This window comes from Anneissia japonica, unplaced genomic scaffold (genome assembly GCF_011630105.1).
Source record: "Anneissia japonica isolate Jap-2015-1 unplaced genomic scaffold, ASM1163010v1 scaffold287713_len945575_cov184, whole genome shotgun sequence".
In the NCBI taxonomy this organism is placed as follows: Eukaryota; Metazoa; Echinodermata; class Crinoidea; order Comatulida; family Comatulidae; genus Anneissia; species Anneissia japonica.
The window spans coordinates 333,564-355,070 of record NW_022725774.1 but is presented as its reverse complement, the minus strand read 5'-3'; the positions used below and the strand labels follow the sequence as shown (position 1 = coordinate 355,070).

Here is a 21,507-nt window from a genome sequence, read left to right as displayed (position 1 = left end):
GTTTCAATTCTATTAAATTTCATGAAACCACATGAGAGAAAATTATTCTATAACACACAAAGTATTGAATAACCATGCACCTCAACTAACATCTTTGTCAATGCCAAGGATCAGCTTTGTCTATTTAAACCTCATAAATGGTGACTTACAACATACTCCCCATCAATTGACGTGTTACTCTCAACATCTTCAAAACAATGATGAAATTCCATCATTTTTTTTTCTCTTGCTTTTCCGGAGTAAATACTTTACAACTGTTGCGTGTATGCCGACCCTTGGTCTTATTGTGAGATAATCATCTGTACCCTCCCCTGTATGAATTGTTTTGTCTCATTTTATTTTATTTTCCTCCTTATTTAACTGTATTTGATCAGTTAATTTGATAACCTCTTATATTAATGGTTCTGCCGAAAGCCATAAATGTGCCACTAAGAATAATTCTATTTTTTCGATTGAGTGATTAACAGGCCAAGAAATATAAAATTTAAAATTATGTGAAAAGAAAGGAGTCAAGACAAATGTTGTTTGCAGTGAAATAACCTTCCTCTTAACATCTTGAAATCACCCTCTTAAACATAAACACAATTTTTAACTGTTATTAAATGTTCTAATTTCTCATACCTTCATTGGGAGGTGAAGAAATATCTTCTTTTGAAAATCGTGTCATATCATTATGAAGCACAACGCTGTCCAGGGCCCAGCCTTTATGAGCTCTTGTAATCTCCTGCCTCATTGCCGTCAGAAATCCTTGAGGATTGAAAAATCCGGTCATCCAGAACACATTCGGACGTCCCTCAAATATCCAGCTGGAGAACTGCAGATTCCTCTCTATTAATTCCGTGAACCAGAAACCCAGCGTAGTGGAATCCCAAGAGATTTTCCTCCACAGAGCCGGCACTCGGGCATCGTACATGTTATCAAGAGCGTCACGCAGATTCTCACTCATAATAATTGTACCGTCAATAGCCAGTTTCAGGTCGCTAAGTGTAATACGTACTGCCGATATGACCCGCTGCATTCGATCAATTTCTTGTCGCAGGAAAATGTTCAATGGTTGGAGGTGTCCCATTTTTTGTAGACGACCTCTCACCTATAGAGTACAAAATATGGTAATAAGGTTAACAAAGGAGAAAATTAATAACTTCTAATTTCAGAGCATACTTTTATTTTTTAAGTAATATGTTATATATTAAATATGTATTTTTAATAGTAATATTTTTTCTAATACATTTATTATATTTGGTATACATTATTCTTCTGTAATTTACAAAAGAGTAGGAACCAAATTCAGAATTGCATATCTTTTGGGCATTCCATTCATTATGTTTCCGCACATTCTTTGGTACCTTTATTTTATTTTTTTGCTGTATATGAAATAGTTAATAAAAAATAATAAAAAAATTAACTTTGAAATTTTTATTTAAAAAAAAAACTTTGCAGACAGAATAATCATTGTGGAAGGGTTACATTTAGGATTTCAAAAGAGGAAAAGAGAGGGTAGGTTAACATTTTAAAAACATATTACATTATAATTGGCAAAACAGATATAGAATAAATTGAATCACCGACCTCAAACATTTTATAGTCCTCGGGAAGCTTCTCCAACATCTCATTGGCTAGCCTATAGACTGCTGCCTCACGGGTTTCCCCACCACCTCCAGCACTGTCTTTAGGTTGGATGTTCACAATGGTGTCAAGAACCTTAATAAAAAAGAAAATAATTCAACACTATTATTGGTAAAGTACATTAATTTATAATTTAAATTTCACTCTCATGTTACATTATTTAATTTTGGTCTCAACAGAATAAGGATGCACTTAAGGTGGTTAGCATTGGCATACATGAACTCTGATATGAACAGTTCTAATAATTTTGAGGGGTGTTCTAGACAAAGGACAAATGAAACTAGCTGGTTTATTCAGGTTAAGTACAATTCACCTTCTAATTAGATACTTCTCTAATTCCAAAGTACCAACTAACAACCTTCTATTTTTCAACACAAATTTAACCCTGTAATTGGATGCTCAACCGTGAGACCACCTCAAATTTTCTGGTTTCCAAGGTGGCCTTGATTTAGAGGGTGAACTATATACACAAAATACTCTACATTACATCAGTTGAAGTACAGTAAGGTACAATTTCAATTATTTTATAGTTCCCTCTCATGTAAAACAAACTCTGCAAATGACACTAGCATGGTTTACAAATCAAAAATCTGTTCAAACACCCCCTTGTGTAGAGTGTACTTACTTCAGTGGCCATATTGGTCTGATATGTGATGTCAGCATTGGGATGAAGACCGAAGGCTTCTGGAGTATCAACCAATGGGATGTTTTCAATTGCACCCCGGTATTCATCTACATTGCGACACTTTGGAATTGTGTAACCTGAAATAAGATTGAGATATTTATAACTAACATACTGGAGTAAAGTGTAGCTTAGTGGTTAAGATGCTTGCCTTCTAAAAAGCATTCTGGATTCAACTTCTATGACACATCAAAATTTATTCTTTAATACTAGAACTTTTGTTTTTCATTTATCACTATGATTTTGTTTTTAAAGCAGTATTGTCATTGTAAAGGGGGTTAAACTCAACTAGTAGTGTATAATAAACTACCTATTGCCCATTTCATATTTTCAATCTTATTTTTGTTGGGCAATAAAAGTTGAATAATAAGCTTTAAAAGAAATATCCAAATATTGAAGTTTTTCAGAAACTTTACCTTTGTAAAATTTGAACTTGTCACTAAACATATCCTCTGAAAACCAGACACGAGCATAGGTGTTCAGGAGACGTTTGTCAAAGTCGTCAGTTACACGGCCACCGTACTGGACTTCACCGAGCATGTAGCGAACTGTATTCCATGATACACCCTGTGAACAAAGTGAACCATTATTAAAAATGTGGAGAAGTGTAGAACTACTGATAATATAATGATATTAAATATAATCATACTAATAATTCTTGATCTATATATAACACCACACGCAGAACCTACCATGAGGCACTTAACAAAGTAAAGTGAACTTAAACTTACAAATGGCTAAAATGGCACATTATGGGGTATTTTTAAAAATCAATAAGCCTACCTTTTTAGGGTCCATATCGTCTAAGTGGTTGTTGACGAACTGAACACTAGCAGTGAAGTCAGCCTGATTGAACTCATAAGGAATGTTCCAGCCCAGTGGTCCAAACTTGCGTCTCTCCTGCACAATGGTATGCAAAAAGGCAACAGCGTACAAAATAGGACGCCACTGAGGCATGCTAGAAATATCCAGCTGCTCCTGCGTGATGCCGGCGTATGTCCGTTTGATGCCGGCCTTGATGCCTTGTGGAGGTTCGTTGGTGAACTTGATGGAGCATTGTAAGAGGTTGATGGGGAATTTGGGATGTACTTCTGTCGTTAGCCAGATTCTGAATCCATCGTGGACAGATTCTGTATTCAAGACCTGTCAAATGTTATAAAAAAAATAACATTACACAAAGGCTTAGCCAGCGAGCCGTCTAGCTGTCTTTTGGACGGCCTACAATTAATTAGGACGGCCACTTTTACCGTGACAGCTTGGACGGCTTGGCCTAATCAGTTCGGACTAGCCTAATTAGGCCTGGTCTACCTTTAGCAAATTCTTTATAATCTTAATATCTATCGAATGTTACATGATTCTAAAGCTAAATCATATTTATATGATAAAAACAACATTTATTGATTGAATGTACGTTGTTTTCGTACCAACATTCAGTGGGGATTCCCAAAGATGGGCGTGGCCCGCCCATCGGTTCAGTGCCACGCCCACTGGCTTTCATTTTGGACGGCCTATTTCGTTTTTCTGGCTAAGCCCCTGACATAAAACAAAATCATTATTTATGTTAGAAGATTGGGTTTTTTTTTATATTTTGTCATGAGAAGGGATCCTGGTTATTGCAAGATTTGAACCCAAGACACTGAGATTGGAAGGTGAGCCTTACCTACTAATCCACTGCTCCACGGATTATTTATAGATCAAGTTAATTTTTATGAGTCCACGGAAGTGGAGGAATTGAGATTTGATCGGAAGCCTTTCTTCCTGCAGTGAAGTGATAACCACAATTAAGTTTATACAGCAAGAAAATAATATGAATGAATACCAACTTACAGTATCGAGTAGCTCGTCCATGAAGTCTAAGCCAAGATGGCAGTTCTGGAGTAGCGCCCAGCCTCCGTCTTGCATGAATCCAGAGATCAGACGCCTTGCATGAACTTCCTGCCCTTGACCCATACTGATGGCCGAACATTCTGAAATGAAACAAAAAAATTAGACACTTTACAGAATAAATATTGTAGATTACTATTGTAGACTCTGTACTCTTCCATATACAATGGAATTGTACAAAAACAATAGTTATTGTAGTACCCTTATCACATGTACAAAAAAAAAAAAAAAAAAAAAAAAAAATAGTGTACAAATTGTATGTTTCCTTTCTCTCCTGGTCTTACCATGTCCAGAGAAATGTGTACAGATTTGAATTCTATTTTTATTTGTTTATTTCCTCCTAAGAGGATGGGCCGATCCTGGAGGTACTGCAATACCAGGCCAACCCGTGGCCAGGACGGAGCAAGCTCCTATTCCATGGCCTAATTTCAAAAATCAGTTTAATATAGAAGCTACTCAATGAGCAGCGTTTCAGATATTAAGCTGAAAAGAACAGATACTACACATGATCTTAGCCAAAAGGCCGAGAAGCGATACCATCAACTGGTAGCCAGTAGTATATATATGAAAAATCATACTACTATTGTGTTGGTGTTACATAGAGCAAATTTCATAATATACATTCATTTTTTAAAGATACTCAAATAATAATTTAATGGGTTTTTTTTTCTATTACCTTATTACATCAAAGCTAAACAAGACTTCATATTGTTCATTAATAATTAATAAAAAAGGTTCATAATGTTCGGAAGTTATTAATGAATATTCATTAGCGTTATGCATGAATGCTTCTTCATTGTTTACCTTCCTGCTGCTTTGAAACTAATCCCTCTATGGTTGTATTAATTGTACTATTGTAATACCCTGTAATCTGAATTGGGCCACCTGATATCTTAGAATGGACCTTCCACTAAGCCCCAGAGAATGTAGGATGGTCATGCTTTCTTTCCTCTATGGTTTAGGTTATAGTAAATATTAACTTCCAAGTCTATTGTCTGATAATACACTTGTATATTATTACCTCAACACACTATGAGATTTCATTAATTTTACCAATAAAAACACTGTAGTTTAATTTCAGTATTACAAAGGAGTTTTTCAAAGAAATATGTAAGCTGTAGCTACTATGTGTGATAGTGTATGATTGCTTCAGACAAATAATGTACCTTTCCAATTTTTGTAGGTTGATAAAAAAAAAATCAGATAAACTCTGATCAAGCATTTATGTTTAGTCTGACAGACAAAGGTATGATACTATAAGATATTGACTACTTACTGACTCCCATCTTCTTGGCAAGTTTCTCAATATTTTCTGTAGGATCAGATCCCATCGATAGGAAGCATATCAAGGGTACTCGCTTCGTACTCTCATTTCGCATCTCCTCCATGTTTAGGATAACACCTTCGGCAAACTATATTACATGAAATAGATAATAATTTTTAGATATGAAATGCACTGCTGATACAATTCTTTGTTCATATGCTTAACCATAATCAGAAAGGAAATCAGTCTTCAGCCACTCCAGCCCACACCACCCCTGTCTAAAACCACCCAGAAGATATCAGAAGACATTGATCTGAAATAAAATGGCGATTCCCTTTGGAACGCATACAAGTGATTGCATTGGCCACTGCCATGTTCATCATATACCTATTGGCAGGCAGTTCCATAATTTTGAGGGGAATATGGACACTTTGGCATTATTCTAAAACCCAGCACTTACAAATATTGTTTAAATATTTTGTTTAAATACTTAAATTTGTTTTTCTACCTCACCTTAACGCCAATGGAATCAGCGATATAATGTCTGGCCTGAGGAATGGTGCGATCCGGACACCACGATCTCACCAGCAACAGCTTACGGAAGACATCAAGGGATGCAGAGTATCCGTCGGGAATTACAGCCTCTTCTGGTGCATCTTCATCAAACCACTGCTTCCAACCTTTGTCGTTGCGACCTATCTGGCCAAGGATCTGTGAGAACTGCGGTAGTTTACAAAGTTGGACCAGATTCAGCCACGTCATGTCTGATATCCACTTCTTCGGTTTAGGATCTACAGCATTCAAATCCAGAGCAGCGCCACCTATATAAAATATAACACAAAAAAAACAGAGGTATATTTAGAGATAAACTTTATCGGTTTATCCAGGTAAGTATTCACGAAATAGACTCTTTAAGAGCAAGCAAGTCACAATACAAATCATTAAAAATAACAAGAAAAATATTGTTAAAATGGCAACCATTAGAATAACAAAAATCTTAAGGTGTGTAAATCTAAGGGGTGGGTAAGGTTTTAATTTATCAAGTAAAGATTTGCAAAATTAAAGGCCTAATCTGAACTAATCTATGTTAACATTGACATGGCACAACAATTAATACTGTACAATGAACAAAATAAGATTTACTTAAAAGATTTTATTCAAAATATAAAATACTTAAATCTCTTTAAATTTTTTACATTTCTGAGCTTTAACCAAGGCTTACAGATAAAAAAAATCTTGATTTCACTGAAGACAAATATCTTTAAGTTAGAGGGAGTTAACAAACCTTTGATGAGAGTTTGGAATTCCTCGTGCTTGATCTTCTTTCCTTGGAGGTCAATCTTGAGGGCAAGCAGCAGTGTAAATAGGAACTTATGGTTCTCATATAAACCTCTGGCAGTGTACTGAAAGGCTTCATATGTCAGATACTCAATGATGTTATGAATACGTTTGCTGGTTATGGGGCTTTTATTTGACCTGTGGATACAAAGCAATATATGGTTATTTGAAAATACCAACTGTTCGTACTTTAAGCTATTTGATTATTTAAAATATTATTATTGTTAATATTTGTAAATTAATACGATGGTGTAGTACAAGGTTTACCTAGCCATGGATAAGTCAAATATTCCAAGGAACTGTTTGAGCGATGTCTGGTACATCACGTTCACCATACTCATCTCAACAATCAAGAAATACAGGATACTTCCCCTGGTAGCAACTGTCAAGAAAACAAAAAATACAATAAATGAGTTTTGGCACCCAAAAAATTACAATTTTGACTAAATCAAATGTCCAAGTGTAACTTAAAATTATACATTTAAAACACTTATATGCTCAGACATTTGCAATTACCATTTTGCAAGAAAATTAGTTTTTTAATGTTCAATTATTAATTAAAAAATACACTAGTGATGGTGGCAGGATNNNNTGATTGAGAGCATACTGTCTCTTATACACATCTATATGTGTATAAGAGACAGGTCGGGGCTAGTGGAAAAATCTTACATGCAGCCCAGAGGGCCAAGCCTCCTGGTGTCTATAAAAATTAGGCTATTTTGAGCCACTAAATGTAATAGAAGCATTTCAGTTACCACTCCAGTAGGCCTATTTTTATAACTCTTTTCTTACCAGGTCTAAACTCTTCTCTCGCTGTGTTGATGCGAATCTCTGTCTCTGCAGCAATCGTTAGTTTCTCACTGACGTCTTCTGCTGTTGATTTAGTGACTTTAAGAACCTCAATCAGAGACTCATCTTCAACCAGCGAGCCCTTGGTACTTGTCAGTCTGTACAGCAGGTTATCTTCAAGTTCTTGCATTTTTCTCTTGTTGGCGGTAACCTATCATAATACAATTACAAACACAGAAAGTATTGAGGAGACATGTATTAACATCAAGATATACTTCCAATTTGAGCAACCAATGGACTTACTGTATATGATCACAAATAATTTTTGGATATTATTCCCATTACCATCCAAAAAAATATTATTTTTGCACTGCTTTGGAATAAGTGAAGCAGCACTTATTATATTCCATTTTTAGTAAATATTGCTATGTTTAATTAAGAGTACGTACATATTACTTAACTTGCCTTGATATTTCATATCACTGGAACACTATTGAATAAATGATAGAATCAGTAAGATTAATTCGGCAAAAAATAATTTGACCAACCTCTTCCATGAGCTTGACCCTTTCTGCCTCAAGTTCATTCTTCTCGGTCAAGATGACAATGCCAAGCAATTGGTCTTCCAACCCCTTAATGGTTACAGTGAAATCGATAATGGAGGTTCTGGCACTGACCTCAGGAGTGTAAGCTGGATTTGCTAGCTTGGTTGTTATGTACAAGCAGAAGCCTTTCATAACATCAACCTCCTTGTCGCCAACTTTTACCTATAAATTAAAATGTGTATATTATTAATAGAATGGTAAACATAAGACTAAACAAAAAATGAATAGCATAAACTACAGGTATATAGAACTTTCACACAAAAATTCCTATGATGCAACCATTTCTATATGCCACTCTTGTCTCTCCAGCACCCATTGCCTTTGCACTAACCCCAGCCCTAACCACCACCCCCTTCTTAAACCCTTCTCCCTCGCATCTGTCTCTTCCACACACATCTCCTATATACACTCACATGAAAACACACACACACATCACCATCGTAATAATATAAATACTGTGCATACCTTAAATGTACTTCCAGACTTGATGAAGTTTTTCTCAAGTACATTATCCAGAGCAGGATCTAACTCTTCTGCAACATCTTCAATCATCAGAGGGCGCCCTAATGACAAACTGTCTTCAAGATGAGTACGGAAATATTTGTGGTTCAAAGCTGTGACCTGCAGCTGGTTCTCTTTCTCACGATTACGAATCCAGTTTTTGCCCTGACCCTGTGGATCTATCAATAGAGGGAATCGTGTTGCCTTGGTTACAATGATGCCGTTTTGAATGGAGAGCTCGTCGTTTGGTAACCCTTGTAAGTTCCATTCTCCAATAGTTGCAGCATCAGTTAGCATTCCACTGATATTCAAGTCCTGTAATAAAATAAAAAATATACAGTAATCATTCAACATTTTGTTTTTATAAATATTAATTCTCATACAATTTACCATTAATTTGGTCTAAAATTTCTTTCAATAATAATGGTAATGACATTTAAAGATGATTATGATGATCTGAAACCAGTAACAAAATTATTAACAATAAAATTAGCATATATTATTAAAAAACATAATAATGATAATGGGAGTGATAACAATAAATACATGATGATAATATTTATTTTATAAATCAAACGTACATATTACACTAATTTAGATGACACATTTTCTGATTGAGAGCATAAGTAATAATATGGTTTTAAAGGAGTACCTTGAGACCTTAACTGAATACAGGGGGAATGAATTAGAAAACAATAACAAATAGAAATGAAGAAAAAAACCTCAGTAATTATAAAAAATTTAAACTAATTTTGACTTGACGGTTGACTTACATCGCTGTATGGAATTTTATTTATGTTCATCTCTTTTTTCCAATTTTTCAGAAGCAATTCACGGAACTCCTGGTTGAACGGTCCGGAGTATGACAAGAACCCAGTTGCCAAAAGGACATCTCCTACCAGTCTGAAATGAAAATCATTCAAATATCAACACGACCTTCAAAGTTGGATTGGATCAATATATTATTATTCCATATTGTTCAAATCTTATGGTACAGATGAAACGCTTCAAGTCTTAATGCTATAAACCTATCATTTTAGTGGGGGGGGGGGGGTGTCAAGATTTGGGAAATGCCAATTTAGGGACATCTGATTTAACGGGTGGTGATATCCATAGCAAGTAAGTTTAGGAAGACAGTTAATATTAGTAATACAACTATGAAATCATTTTTGAATTTGCATGTACATTAGTTTGTAGGAGAATTTTGCTTGTTCAGAAATGGGCAGACCCTTTCCAGTGGAAAATGGCGTCAGGAGCAGCTCTCTGAGACATACGTGTAGCTTATATGATGGCATCATTATTCTTATTATTATGCTGTAATATATTTTGTCTTGTTATTGTCATCACTGCTATGATTCAACTAATCAACACAGGTAGGAAATAAATAGCATATGAAAGGTATTTTACCTGTTGATTTGTTCCTCAAATTGTTTGCTAGCCTCTGTCCATCGCACCTTCTCACCTCCAAGGCCTTCAATGAGAGCTGTAGCATTGTCCATCTTCCTACGACAGCTCTCCGCATCATCCAGCAGAGCCTAAATAAAAACATTCCAATAATAAAATAGCAGTAACAACAACTATAACAATAACCTAAATATTAACTATAATAATAACAAAATATAATACTGCCATTCTGATATTTTATGACTGTAAGTTATGATTTTCTAATCATTACTTTATTGTTTTTCATGTGTTCTAATTGCTTATCTGTTAATGATATACTAATGAATAATTGATAACCAATTAATCTGGTTTAGGGATCAGCAAACAATGACCACATGCATGGTATCCGCACTCTTGGCTTGAGGGTCTAAACATAATTATTTCCATTATATTGCACTTACAGAACAAAGACAGGGAGCTTAAATGAATAATGAATGTGTACCTGTTTTTCTGAAATGGCACTGTCGTACTGTGCCTGCACAAGATCCAATTCCTTCTGTTTCTCATCCAGTTGACTCTGAGCTTCTTGCAAGGTAACCATGGCTGTTCCAAGACGTGCTTCTTGAAGGACAAGATTTGCCTGGAAATTGAACGAATACCAAATTTTAAAACACAGTACTCACTTCGGTGAACATAATCATATTTGCCTGTTATAAGTTTTAACGAAAAATTTATTTAAATGAATAAGAAAAACCCAATTTTGAAGTTTACCAACAAATGTAGGGTTTTGCCAGAGCTTGTCACAAAGGATTTTAAATGAACTTCTAAAAAATACTACAGAAATCACTCCATAGAGTGTATACCTCCCAATACATGAATACCGAACAATACACATGCCGTTTACGATCGGTGAAACTGCAGTATACCCTCAAGAACATAATAGAATCGCCCTTTCATATCTCAGACAGATAGCAGTTAATACATAACCTCCTAGGCAGAGGTAATAATTCACTTACTTTTAGTGGCAGTACTTGTTTATTGATACCATAGAAGAAAGCCATAGCCTTAGTCCAGGAACACAAACCAGCAACATCTCCACAAGACTTCTTGGCACTCTCCATGTTGTAGTCGTCTGAATCCATATAGGCTGCTAACAATTCAACTGTTTCTTCATTTATAGTATCCTGTATAAATGTAAAATGTGTAAATATATGAATATGATCATTTGTTGAATATTAACTAAGAAATTCTAAGTTAAGGACCAACGACATCAATGGCCAGAACAACATTGACAGGTTTTGAAGTTCCTTCAGACTGTTTTGCATGCTTTACATCCAGATTGTACGTAGTCGGTGCAGTAGTTGTTCCTCAACCTCATTAGTCGGGGGTTTGAGCCCTTGTTGTGCGAGTTGCTTGCGTCCTTAGGCAAGACATTTGTCCCTCGCTACCAAGATGTATCAATGGGTACCAGCATGTGCTGGGAAGGTAAACAGACTGGCTGTGAGGATTAGTAGCGATCCCCTTACTTACAGCATTTCATGTCAGTCCAGCCCAAACATTGAAAAAAAAGGGATGTGCAGGCACTTCAGCCTCAATAGGTTCAACTACCTGTAATTTAATCAGATCTACATGCAGATTCAACATCATGAAACAAATTACATGAAAGAAATGCATTAATATTTCACCTTTGGAAAGGTCAGGAGTCCTTGCAAGAAGTTGCTGCCTCCCAACAGTTTCAATGCCTCTGCCCAAGATGGCTTCATTGATGGTTTCTCTGGATCCAAGGAAGGAGGATCCATCTTACGCTGGAACAATATCAGCACACAGTCCATAATTCTCATGATGAGATGCGGTGGCTTGGCTAACTTACGCACTGTTGATATGTGGCTAGGCTTGATGGTGTTCAGGGCTGCTTCAGCCTCCTCTAAAGCTGGCTTGGCTGCCTCAAGTTTTTCTGTAGCAACTGCTTTGTCGGCCTAGAAATATTAAGAAAATTATATAAGACATTTTTAAGCTAAGGATCATCTTATTGTGATGGACTAACTTAAACCAATCACCCTGCATCATTTTTTCACTACTGTATCAACATTTATTAGTTTTGCAAGGTTGTTATTTGATCACAGATATAAAAAAAATACATAAATATTAAATATCATGTATCTTGTGACTTTCTTAAAAGAACCTGTATGGAACTTCCGACGGAGAATTTCATGACCCTCAAAGCAGTCCAAAACATTCAACAGAATAAATCAGAAGAAAGATATTTGAAGTACACTAACCTCAATTTCATCCACAATAACCTGAGCCTTGTCTTTCACTTTCTGTACTTGTGCCTTCACCTTCTCAGCAGCCTGAGCACTAACGGTCACCTCGGCCAATACAGCATCAGCCTTCTTGGATGCAACAGCAAGCTCTTTCTCCTTGACTGCCAGCTCTTTGCTAAGTTCGTTCACAGAGTGCGTTGCTTCAACCAATTTAGCAAGACCTGGTCACAGGCAATAGAAAATAATTTGTCAACAAAATATGGTCGGGCTGAAGTAGTCTGGGCCCTCCATCTGTAAAATTTCTTACCCAGCCCCCTGTTGTTATTCAAATTCCTGGATCTGCCATTAAATTTATTAAAAATTTAGTTAAAAGAATCTGGTACAGTATTTAATGTTAGTAGCCTACCATAGTCATTGATTACAGTAAGGTACAGTAACAATCTGCTACCTCGTTTTATCTAGACGTACTTCCTGTTTATGCACATTTAGCATTTTTGTACATAAAAGTCAATTTTGTGCATTTATATTTTTGTCATATTTTCCTTTTCATACTCTATACAATGAACTAATTTACCAGCAAAAATAAAGAGACTGGGTAGGATATCATATACTTTTTTTAATGTTCATTTAAAGAAATAAATGGATGAATCGGTAGAATTCTACAAAACATATACATAGTAAGTACCAGTTTGCATCCTGTCTGCAAGTATGCCTATAGCTTCGCGTTTTTCAGCGTACACTTGAGTGAAACTATCAATGAAGGATAGGTATGATTTTGGAGTGACGTGCGTCTGTCGACGGAAACGCTGGAAGTAATCTATGCATGATTCGGCCACCAAGTCCTAAAATAGAATAGTAGGATTAGTTATAAATAACCAAACATATATTTGTAGACATTTTAAAAAAGATTATTCTAAAATAAATATATAAAACAAGAGTTAATATGTCTTCTTAATCAATAAATTAGCATTTGCTAAACGAATAACCTTTTTGATTTACAGAGAAAAGAAAGTGAGGACGTGTGTGTAATGAATGAGGACGTGTGTGTATTGAATGAGGACACTGTTATGATGAGCGATTTCAATATTTTTAGAAGGTGAACTTAGTTTATTTTGGGTTAAAATTATTTGTTTATTTATCTATTTACAAATTAGATTAATAAAATAATTGTAATTTAACAATTATTATTATTAATTATTTAATGAAAAATACACAAACCAAAATGGATGTTGGTAGTAATACATCAGGAACCTGTAAAAATCTGTTAATATATTACGAATGCAATACAAACCTGGAAAACACCCATGGTATTAACAACACTCTTCTTGACAGTGTCTGTGCAAACAATTTCAAAATTTGACAGGAAATGCTGAGATACTGCAATGAGGGCGTCTTTCGGCCAACGGCTAAACCAATCCATCGTACAACCAGAAATAAGACCAGGAAACTTGAGGGATCGTCCACGGAATTTCTCCCCAACCTAACACAATAAAAAGTAAACAATAGTTACATACACCTGTAGTATATACTGTGTAATACCTGTATTATGTGTACTTTAAATATATTTATTTGTTTTAATAGTAATAGTAATATCAATTAATAGTAATTTAATAGTAATGGTGTAATTAATGAAATACAGGTAGAGGTGCAACAAACATAACAAATTAACTTACAGGTGAGAAACATAAAACAACATGAAGATTGGATCGAACTCTGGAAAGGAAATACTCATAGAGATTTTCATTGGTTGGCGGTCGTCTTGGAAACTCCTTCTTCATTACTGGAATCAATTCACCTGTAATCTCATCAATTTCATCACGTGCGAACAAATTTGACACCTGTCATAGAAGTAAAAAAGGGGAAACTATGAAAGAACAATGCATCTTTGATGAGGGAAATATTTTCTTGCTCTAATAATAAAATTAATAACATATTTCATTTGCTTTTTTTTCTTACCTCCCCTGATGCCAGTACATTATTCATGTACTCAAGGAATCCTTCATCTTTAATCTCATTGTCGGTAAAGATAAATGTGATGCCTTGTCCCTGTTGACCTGCTGTACGATACAGATGCTTTAAATCTTCCATCAAGTTGGATACATTGTAAGATCTATAAGAAAAAACAAAACAGAAAAATACATAAATAAACATGAATAATAGCAGTAATAAATATTATTAATAATAGCAACAATAATATTAATATGGTAACAGCAATAAAAATAAATTTTAAATATAACAGCAATAATAATTATATTACTTGAAGCATTAGCAACAAAACAAAAAATACTACTAATAAACCAATAAGGTGAAACATACCAGTCCACCATAACACGCAGTAAGTAAAGCAAAATAGCACTTAAGAGCTGACACATTATACCAGCAGTTCTGAAACATTTGGGAGTAGCAAATACTACCCTCTGATGCTGAAGGCTATCTTGAAAAGTCAGTCATGGGGAAGAATCTTCCATCCCCACATCAATGCTTTCAGTCAGCTTATCCTGTTAAGTATTCATGGAAAAGACTTATACATACCTTGTCAGTGTTATCTGGAAACTCTTATATCCAGCAATGAATGATGCTAGTCTTGTCAAGCTCTGCTTACCGGATCCACCAACACCTACCAACAGCGCATTACCACGTGGCGTACGGATGATTCTAGATATCTTAACCAAATGCACCATAGCATCCTAATGGTAAAACATGATAAAAATTTAAGTCCAAAGGCTTCACTAAGGCAGTTCTTTCTCATTATATAAGGCATGCAAAATAAATATGCCTAGAATATTCATAATTATCAATAAGTATTAATGATACTATTATCAATAACATTCAATTCAGATTATGTGATTTTGGTATAATAGACATCACAGTGCATAGGGAGCAGCTAGCTCAGTCGGTTAAAGTGGTGGTAGCCACTGTGTGTGCGCTGAACCGTGGAGATCTCTAGGCCCCCAGTTCAATTCCCATCACTGCTCTCCTTATGTTTCAACTAAAAGACTGAAATGCAAGTTCCAAAAGCGCACCATCTTTGGAATGAAACGTTTAAGCTGTTGGTTACGTGTGCAAAATGGTTAAAGAACAGAGTCCCTTCGGAAAAGAGTAGGGAATTGTACTGCCCAATTTGCCATCAGGACTTTCGTGGTTTATTCTTGGTGTGTATCTCACCAAAGAAATCCAATCCAATCCTGAGTTAGGTGGATGAGTGGTATGTTGTCTGTAAATCAAGGGTTCAAATCTCACTTAAATAACATGTAATTCTTTCTTCTAAACAAACTGAGATTTATACCAGGTTCAGGCAAAAAAACACTTGACTTTTCTTTTGAGGACCATATATATTTATTTAATTTAAATTTATGTTAATTGTTTTACCTTAAAGAATACCAGATCCATTTTGCCACCTCTGACGGTTTCATTATACTGAGCCATGAAACCAATTAGTCTTTCACTTAATTGTTGAAAATTTTCAATAGGCTCGTATATCTTGGGTGCATCTAAATCAGCATCATCTGGCTCGTCACCTGCAAAATATACAATATACAATCATTAAGCACTTCTCATTCAGTGGAGTTGAGTATTTAAAGGTTGTGGAGTTATTTGGTTGCGAGAAAAATAGTTGAATATTAATTGACCTGTTATTTCTGGAGCATCACGTAGGAAATCTACGAAGTACGGTTCAGCTGGAATTTGCTCTGCCAATGCCGTTCCAAGGTCTGCTTCAGCCACCTATATAAAACCAACATGAACACCAATTTATATAATATATTTTTACAGCCACTACTGTCTACACTATTAAAAAAAAAAAACACAACGATTGACTATTAAAAAAAAATCAGCCCAAGTTTACAAGTTTATCACTTTCCAATCCACATTGCCCACACCAATCACCCTTCCTTTACTACCAACTGCCACCTAAAATATACACCCACAAATATCAAACTTACAGCAAAAAAACAAACAAATATAAAATATGTTTGTAGACATACCTTTTTCAGTTGTGCATCAAACCAATTCTTATCTTCTTGGTTGGTGAATCGATCAGCTATTACCCTGTTGCATTCATGTCTCCACAATGCCAGTAGAACTGACTGGTTGCAAATCACTTCACTGATTGTGTTCAACATACCCTGTGCAAACAAATTGTACTCTAATAATATTATGTCTAAACCTTTATGAAGATTTCATTTATTCAATTATTCTATCATTCATTCAATCACTCACTCATGCATTCGTTCACCCTTCCATTCATTTACTCATTTCCTTAATCATTTATGTATGTATTCATCAATTCATTTAATATTGGTTATATATTCATTCATTTACTTTTTGGCTTAGAAAAATACTTAATTTGCCCTCTAAAAATATATGACACATGGTTTAGGTTTAAATGAGCCACTCTATTACACATTTAAATGCATACAGCAGTATAATTACTGATAAATACAATGCAATAAGTAATTATAGTGGTCTACGAAACCTACCTGCCATATTCTAGAAAGATCTCTTAAGTTGAAAATGTAATGAAATTTAGCTGGCGTTGGTAACATTTTCACTTTTGTGCTCTGCCACAAACGTCTGGTGCATGAGACTAGCATCTCAGCAAGATCAATGACTTCATCACAGAAACCTCTTTCCTGGAATTGAAAAGAAATGAATAGAACACACTCAAGGGCATTCAGAAATGTATGGAAAAACAAACAGTTGTAATAAAAATATAATCACAATGTCTATAGATATACAATCCTGCAAAATTTCAAAAGGGTACAACAATTGATTGAAAAGTTGCCAACATGTAAACTTTAACTCTATTTTTCTCCAAAAGTGAAAATTTCAAGTTACTTTTTTTGTCACGGAATACTTGGAGTACGTATTATACTTTCAATTCAAATACTTGCAGTTATTAGGTATTATAAAGTACTTACCTTACAATAATGCCCAGTCCCCACGGTGGAAAAAATCTTATCAATGGACTGGTTGGAGGGCAGCGTGGAGTTAAAGACATTGAACTGCCGCTTAAGACGTTGCGGGATATCGTTACGTCCACCACCTGGCTGGATCATGGCAGCAATATACTGAATGTCCACAATGTTCGTAAAATCACCAGGTTTTTCCAAGTTGTAAAACCCTTTGTTTTCCATCACTTGTCTCACAATTTCATTGGTGATCTGAGAGATATAATGTGAAAAGATATTAGGTGGATAAAATTCTTTCTTGATTGGTTGGTTTTAGATGTTGATATATATCTAACACAAATTAAGTAAATATTTGATTGACAGACTCACCTGATCTCCCCATTCATTGATGACTGGCATGTTGATATCGTCAATAAATACTGTCATCTTCTTCCCAGCGGGAGGTCCATATGTTGTACCAACACGTTTGTCTACATAGCTCTCAACAGTACGCTATGAAAGTAAAGATACAGTTATTCCTGAGGCAATTATTATTAATTCTTGCTTAAAATATTAACTTAGTATTGAATAATTTAAACAAAAATATATTTAATATATACTTTGAAAAAATCTAGTAGTAACAAAACATAACTATAACAACAATAGAGAAGGTTTAAGTCTAGAAAATAAATTAAATTTTAATAATGGAATTGGTAATTTTTGACAATTTTTTAATCTGCCACTGTCGGCATCTGACAATTTATGACCGAGGACAACACCAAAAAGTAAGACAATATACCTGGAACATGTTTGGTGTCGTGGCAGAAGAGAAGTTGACGCTCTTTGCCAAATGTTGCTCTGGGTCGTAGTTATTGCAGTATCCTTTGATCATGACAGTCTTCGCTGTACCCTGCTCACCAATCAGTAAAACGCCTTTCTCTTGTTTTGCGATAGTATTGATGAGGAAATCCGTACGAATGTTATCGACATTCGGAACCAAGATGGAAGAATACTCTGGAGTACTGTCCGAAGGATATATGTACTGTGGCACCTGAAGGGTCAAAGTTTAAACATGTCAATATGTCCAACCAAATGGTACATATGTAATCTTGGACACATTTGATGATCAATAGTTCATACATCCTGTATTTAGTGTGTCACTCAATTTTGTATGAAAACTTTTAAGTGGACATATGCATCTGTCTTACCCTGGATGACCAGTGTTCCCATTTGCCTTGGTCATTCACAACATACTCAAAGATCGTATCCTGACTGCTGTCATCAATTTTAGGCAAATCTAGAGTGCAGTCTGACTTCATATAACCCTCCAACTAATAAAACAAGCAAAAAGATAAACACTGTAATAATGCAAACAAGAATAAGAAAGCAATGGTAATATGTTAGAGAATAGCCAGTGTGTTGTATGTATAGCCACTATTTCGATGCCAAGTATGTGGATTCTTTAGTGAGTTCAAGTCAAAATTTAAATTACATCTTTTTTTATTAACTGGTATCTCGACTAATGTGTCAACAAACTTCCTTTTTTTTCATTTATCAGGCCTGTAAGGGGCTACTGTTTCAATCGGTGCCTCTGAGTTTCTAAGAATTTGACAACAACATTGAATGTGTACCTTTTTTCTATCATCCAGTTCCAGTAATGCTCCCACTGACCACATCACAGCAAAGATGAAGAGCCTCTCCAGATGCTCAGCTGTTGGTTGGTTTGGGCTGTCCTCCGGTGGAATCAGACCGTCCAGGAGGTCAATCGTCTGCCGAGTGTACATGCATTCCAGTAGATCCATTCGAGGATTTAGGTACTGCTTTGAGTATGTCAGTATGTTTTTGTAATTCTGCTCATACAACGTGAACAGAACACTTTGTTGAGCAACTGGTCGTGAATTTATCCAACCCTGTGAAAGAGCATGAAAACAGGTGATTAGAATCAGAGACTCATGTCTGGGCTAACAATCTAGGTAAGATAATTTGTTGTCCCTCTCAACACCAGTTAACAGAAGATCTAAAATGAATAATTATTTTTTCAACAATAAACAGCATAAATACTACTTTATATATTGTTAAATTGGCTCATATACTATTTTAGAATTTTTGTAGTAAAATTTATAAAAATAAACAAAAACTTAATTGTTTCAAAGCGTCTCACAAGATTATGACACTTATGTAGAAGCGATTTAATGTTTTATTAAATAATTGAAAAGTTTTTGAAGATTTCATCACAGATGATATATCGTTAAGGAGTATTCTATTCAAAACTGCAACAATAGATCTACCTGAACAATTGGATTCCAGTCCATAATAGACGAACTCATGTACACCATTCCGTTCCTTGAAACTGTCGCTGGCGATGCGTTGTCAATGTTATGAGGCTCGAAAATAATCTTGCAATTCGGCGACATAGGAATACGATCTCCATTGGCAAGAGTTAACGTCTTGTTGTCATCCAGCACACTGTTTAGATTCTCGATCCAGATGGCATCAACAGGACCATCTAGGACAAGCCAGATGCTCTCATTCTAAGAGTAAAGAAGTGGAAATGATCATTTTGACATTTGTGATTTCTTGTGAAACTAAACAGCACTCTCATATGACGAAAGTTCATTCTACATAAATAAGGGAGTTGCAGGTTTTTTTTCAGTTGTGTAGATTTTACAAAGTGGAGTGTGAATCATTCTATACACATATTAAAAAAAGCATTAACATTCCCAGTAAAAAACAAATCAAAGTTTATTAATAGGAAATATATTTTTACAACCAAAATTCATAAACAACTGTTTGTACCTTCTTAGCTTTGAGAGTTTTGCGCCATAATGTTGAGAATATGCCATCTGTCCAGTCATTGGTTGCCACATCTAAACGGCCAAACATCTGCGGAGCTGTAATGGCCTTAGGGTTCATGCGCATCTCACGATGTGGTGACCCACAGTCTCCCATCGCTTTCATCAAGATGCCAATACACTTAGTCTTTCCTGAAATAAACACAAAATCAGTTACGTAATAAGAAAATCCTACCACCAAAAGCTTTAAAATCTTTCAAAGATTAGCCTATCCAATCAAAACCTGAAATTATTTGAAGATTAACATATCAATTCAGAAGTTTACTCACTTTTAATTTAAGAGTGAAAAGCAATAATTTTTAGATTAGCATGTATGTGATTTAGAAGCATAACATTTTTTTAAAGATAAGCAAATCCAATAAAAGAAGCATTAAATTCATTTACATATTAGCATAATTATTCTAAAAGAATTAAACAATTTAATGATTTGCATATCCAATGATCAATTATACTTAATGTGTTTGTTAAACTAAATGGCATATTCCAAAAGTTCTCTGTACCTATGTAAAATTACTTACCAGCACCACTGGGTCCCAATGTCATCATTCCGTGTCGAACTCTCTGAGTTTCAAAAAGTTGAATCAATTTCAGTACCCATGGGGGATGGAAGACAAGGCCAGCATCATTTACCTGGTAACACAAAATAATTAAGCGTATTCAATTCAAAATTATATTATACAATCTCAAATGTTGTAAGGTTTGGAACCCTTTATGAAGTTATGCCTAAACCTCACCATAACAAATCACCAAAGACTTCATTCTGCCATTGACACAATCTAAATACATGAGGCTTGCCATCTCAAAAACCAGTGTACTGTCACTAACTGAGTAAATTAGCATAAGATTGCAGCAGTATTGTAAGCTTCAGTACAGAAAAGTAATACTTTTACTCATAACTTTAGAAGGAAGTCAATTCCATTAATGATCTATCATTGTAAAACTAATAATGTGGAGAATATGAATATATTAAAAAGTAAATTACTGATGCTGGTTTTGCCATGGAAAGCCCCATATATTCAAAGGACTTTTTTCATTAAAAAAATTGTTAATTTTTTTCATTCTCCTAAAAATATATGGCACCTTTCAAAATTTGGAACTCTCCTTCTGTTACACTGTTTAAGCAAAACCTATTAACAGAAATTAATACCAAAGTAATGCACAATACCTGTTTTTCAATAGCAGCTTCGATATCTGGGTAGCCAGCTTTGTCTAACTGCATTCCAGGGAACAAATCATCAATCAACGACAGGAAAAGTGGCTCATCTTCATCAACCTGGTACCACAAAATAATAAGATGATGTAACTTTATTATTAGACATTATTATTATTATTATTATTATTATTATTATATTCATGGTACATTTCTATTTACAATTATATATACTGTATCAACATTAATTGACATCATAATCATATCTTAATGTTTGATA

The 21,507-nt window shown here is 35.0% G+C and overlaps 1 protein-coding gene and 1 non-coding gene across 2 annotated transcripts in view; both read right to left on the bottom strand.

The window, feature by feature from the left end:
* LOC117112890 (dynein heavy chain 5, axonemal-like) overlaps positions 1-21,507 on the bottom strand; it is a 46,351-nt gene that overhangs the window by 2,948 nt on the left and 21,896 nt on the right. The window contains exons 35-71 of the mRNA XM_033256103.1: positions 21,243-21,350; positions 20,596-20,707; positions 20,022-20,209; positions 19,514-19,756; positions 18,857-19,135; positions 18,434-18,556; positions 18,025-18,276; positions 17,616-17,738; positions 17,256-17,498; positions 16,815-16,967; positions 16,320-16,460; positions 15,966-16,059; positions 15,706-15,854; positions 14,869-15,023; positions 14,293-14,446; positions 14,010-14,174; positions 13,628-13,816; positions 13,022-13,178; positions 12,352-12,557; positions 11,758-12,048; positions 11,089-11,256; positions 10,575-10,712; positions 10,097-10,224; positions 9,463-9,592; positions 8,654-9,004; positions 8,132-8,350; positions 7,587-7,794; positions 7,062-7,176; positions 6,742-6,932; positions 5,970-6,277; positions 5,469-5,604; positions 4,136-4,275; positions 3,092-3,451; positions 2,725-2,875; positions 2,252-2,388; positions 1,570-1,701; positions 622-1,090 (exon numbers count right to left, since the gene is read on the bottom strand). Coding sequence (XP_033111994.1) covers positions 622-1,090; positions 1,570-1,701; positions 2,252-2,388; positions 2,725-2,875; positions 3,092-3,451; positions 4,136-4,275; positions 5,469-5,604; positions 5,970-6,277; positions 6,742-6,932; positions 7,062-7,176; positions 7,587-7,794; positions 8,132-8,350; positions 8,654-9,004; positions 9,463-9,592; positions 10,097-10,224; positions 10,575-10,712; positions 11,089-11,256; positions 11,758-12,048; positions 12,352-12,557; positions 13,022-13,178; positions 13,628-13,816; positions 14,010-14,174; positions 14,293-14,446; positions 14,869-15,023; positions 15,706-15,854; positions 15,966-16,059; positions 16,320-16,460; positions 16,815-16,967; positions 17,256-17,498; positions 17,616-17,738; positions 18,025-18,276; positions 18,434-18,556; positions 18,857-19,135; positions 19,514-19,756; positions 20,022-20,209; positions 20,596-20,707; positions 21,243-21,350 — 7,006 coding nt within the window. The remainder of the gene's footprint in view (positions 1-621; positions 1,091-1,569; positions 1,702-2,251; positions 2,389-2,724; positions 2,876-3,091; positions 3,452-4,135; positions 4,276-5,468; positions 5,605-5,969; positions 6,278-6,741; positions 6,933-7,061; positions 7,177-7,586; positions 7,795-8,131; positions 8,351-8,653; positions 9,005-9,462; positions 9,593-10,096; positions 10,225-10,574; positions 10,713-11,088; positions 11,257-11,757; positions 12,049-12,351; positions 12,558-13,021; positions 13,179-13,627; positions 13,817-14,009; positions 14,175-14,292; positions 14,447-14,868; positions 15,024-15,705; positions 15,855-15,965; positions 16,060-16,319; positions 16,461-16,814; positions 16,968-17,255; positions 17,499-17,615; positions 17,739-18,024; positions 18,277-18,433; positions 18,557-18,856; positions 19,136-19,513; positions 19,757-20,021; positions 20,210-20,595; positions 20,708-21,242; positions 21,351-21,507) is intronic.
* On the bottom strand, positions 4,536-4,727 carry LOC117112913. The gene has a single exon (XR_004446107.1). It is a non-coding gene; the product is annotated as a U2 spliceosomal RNA (small nuclear RNA).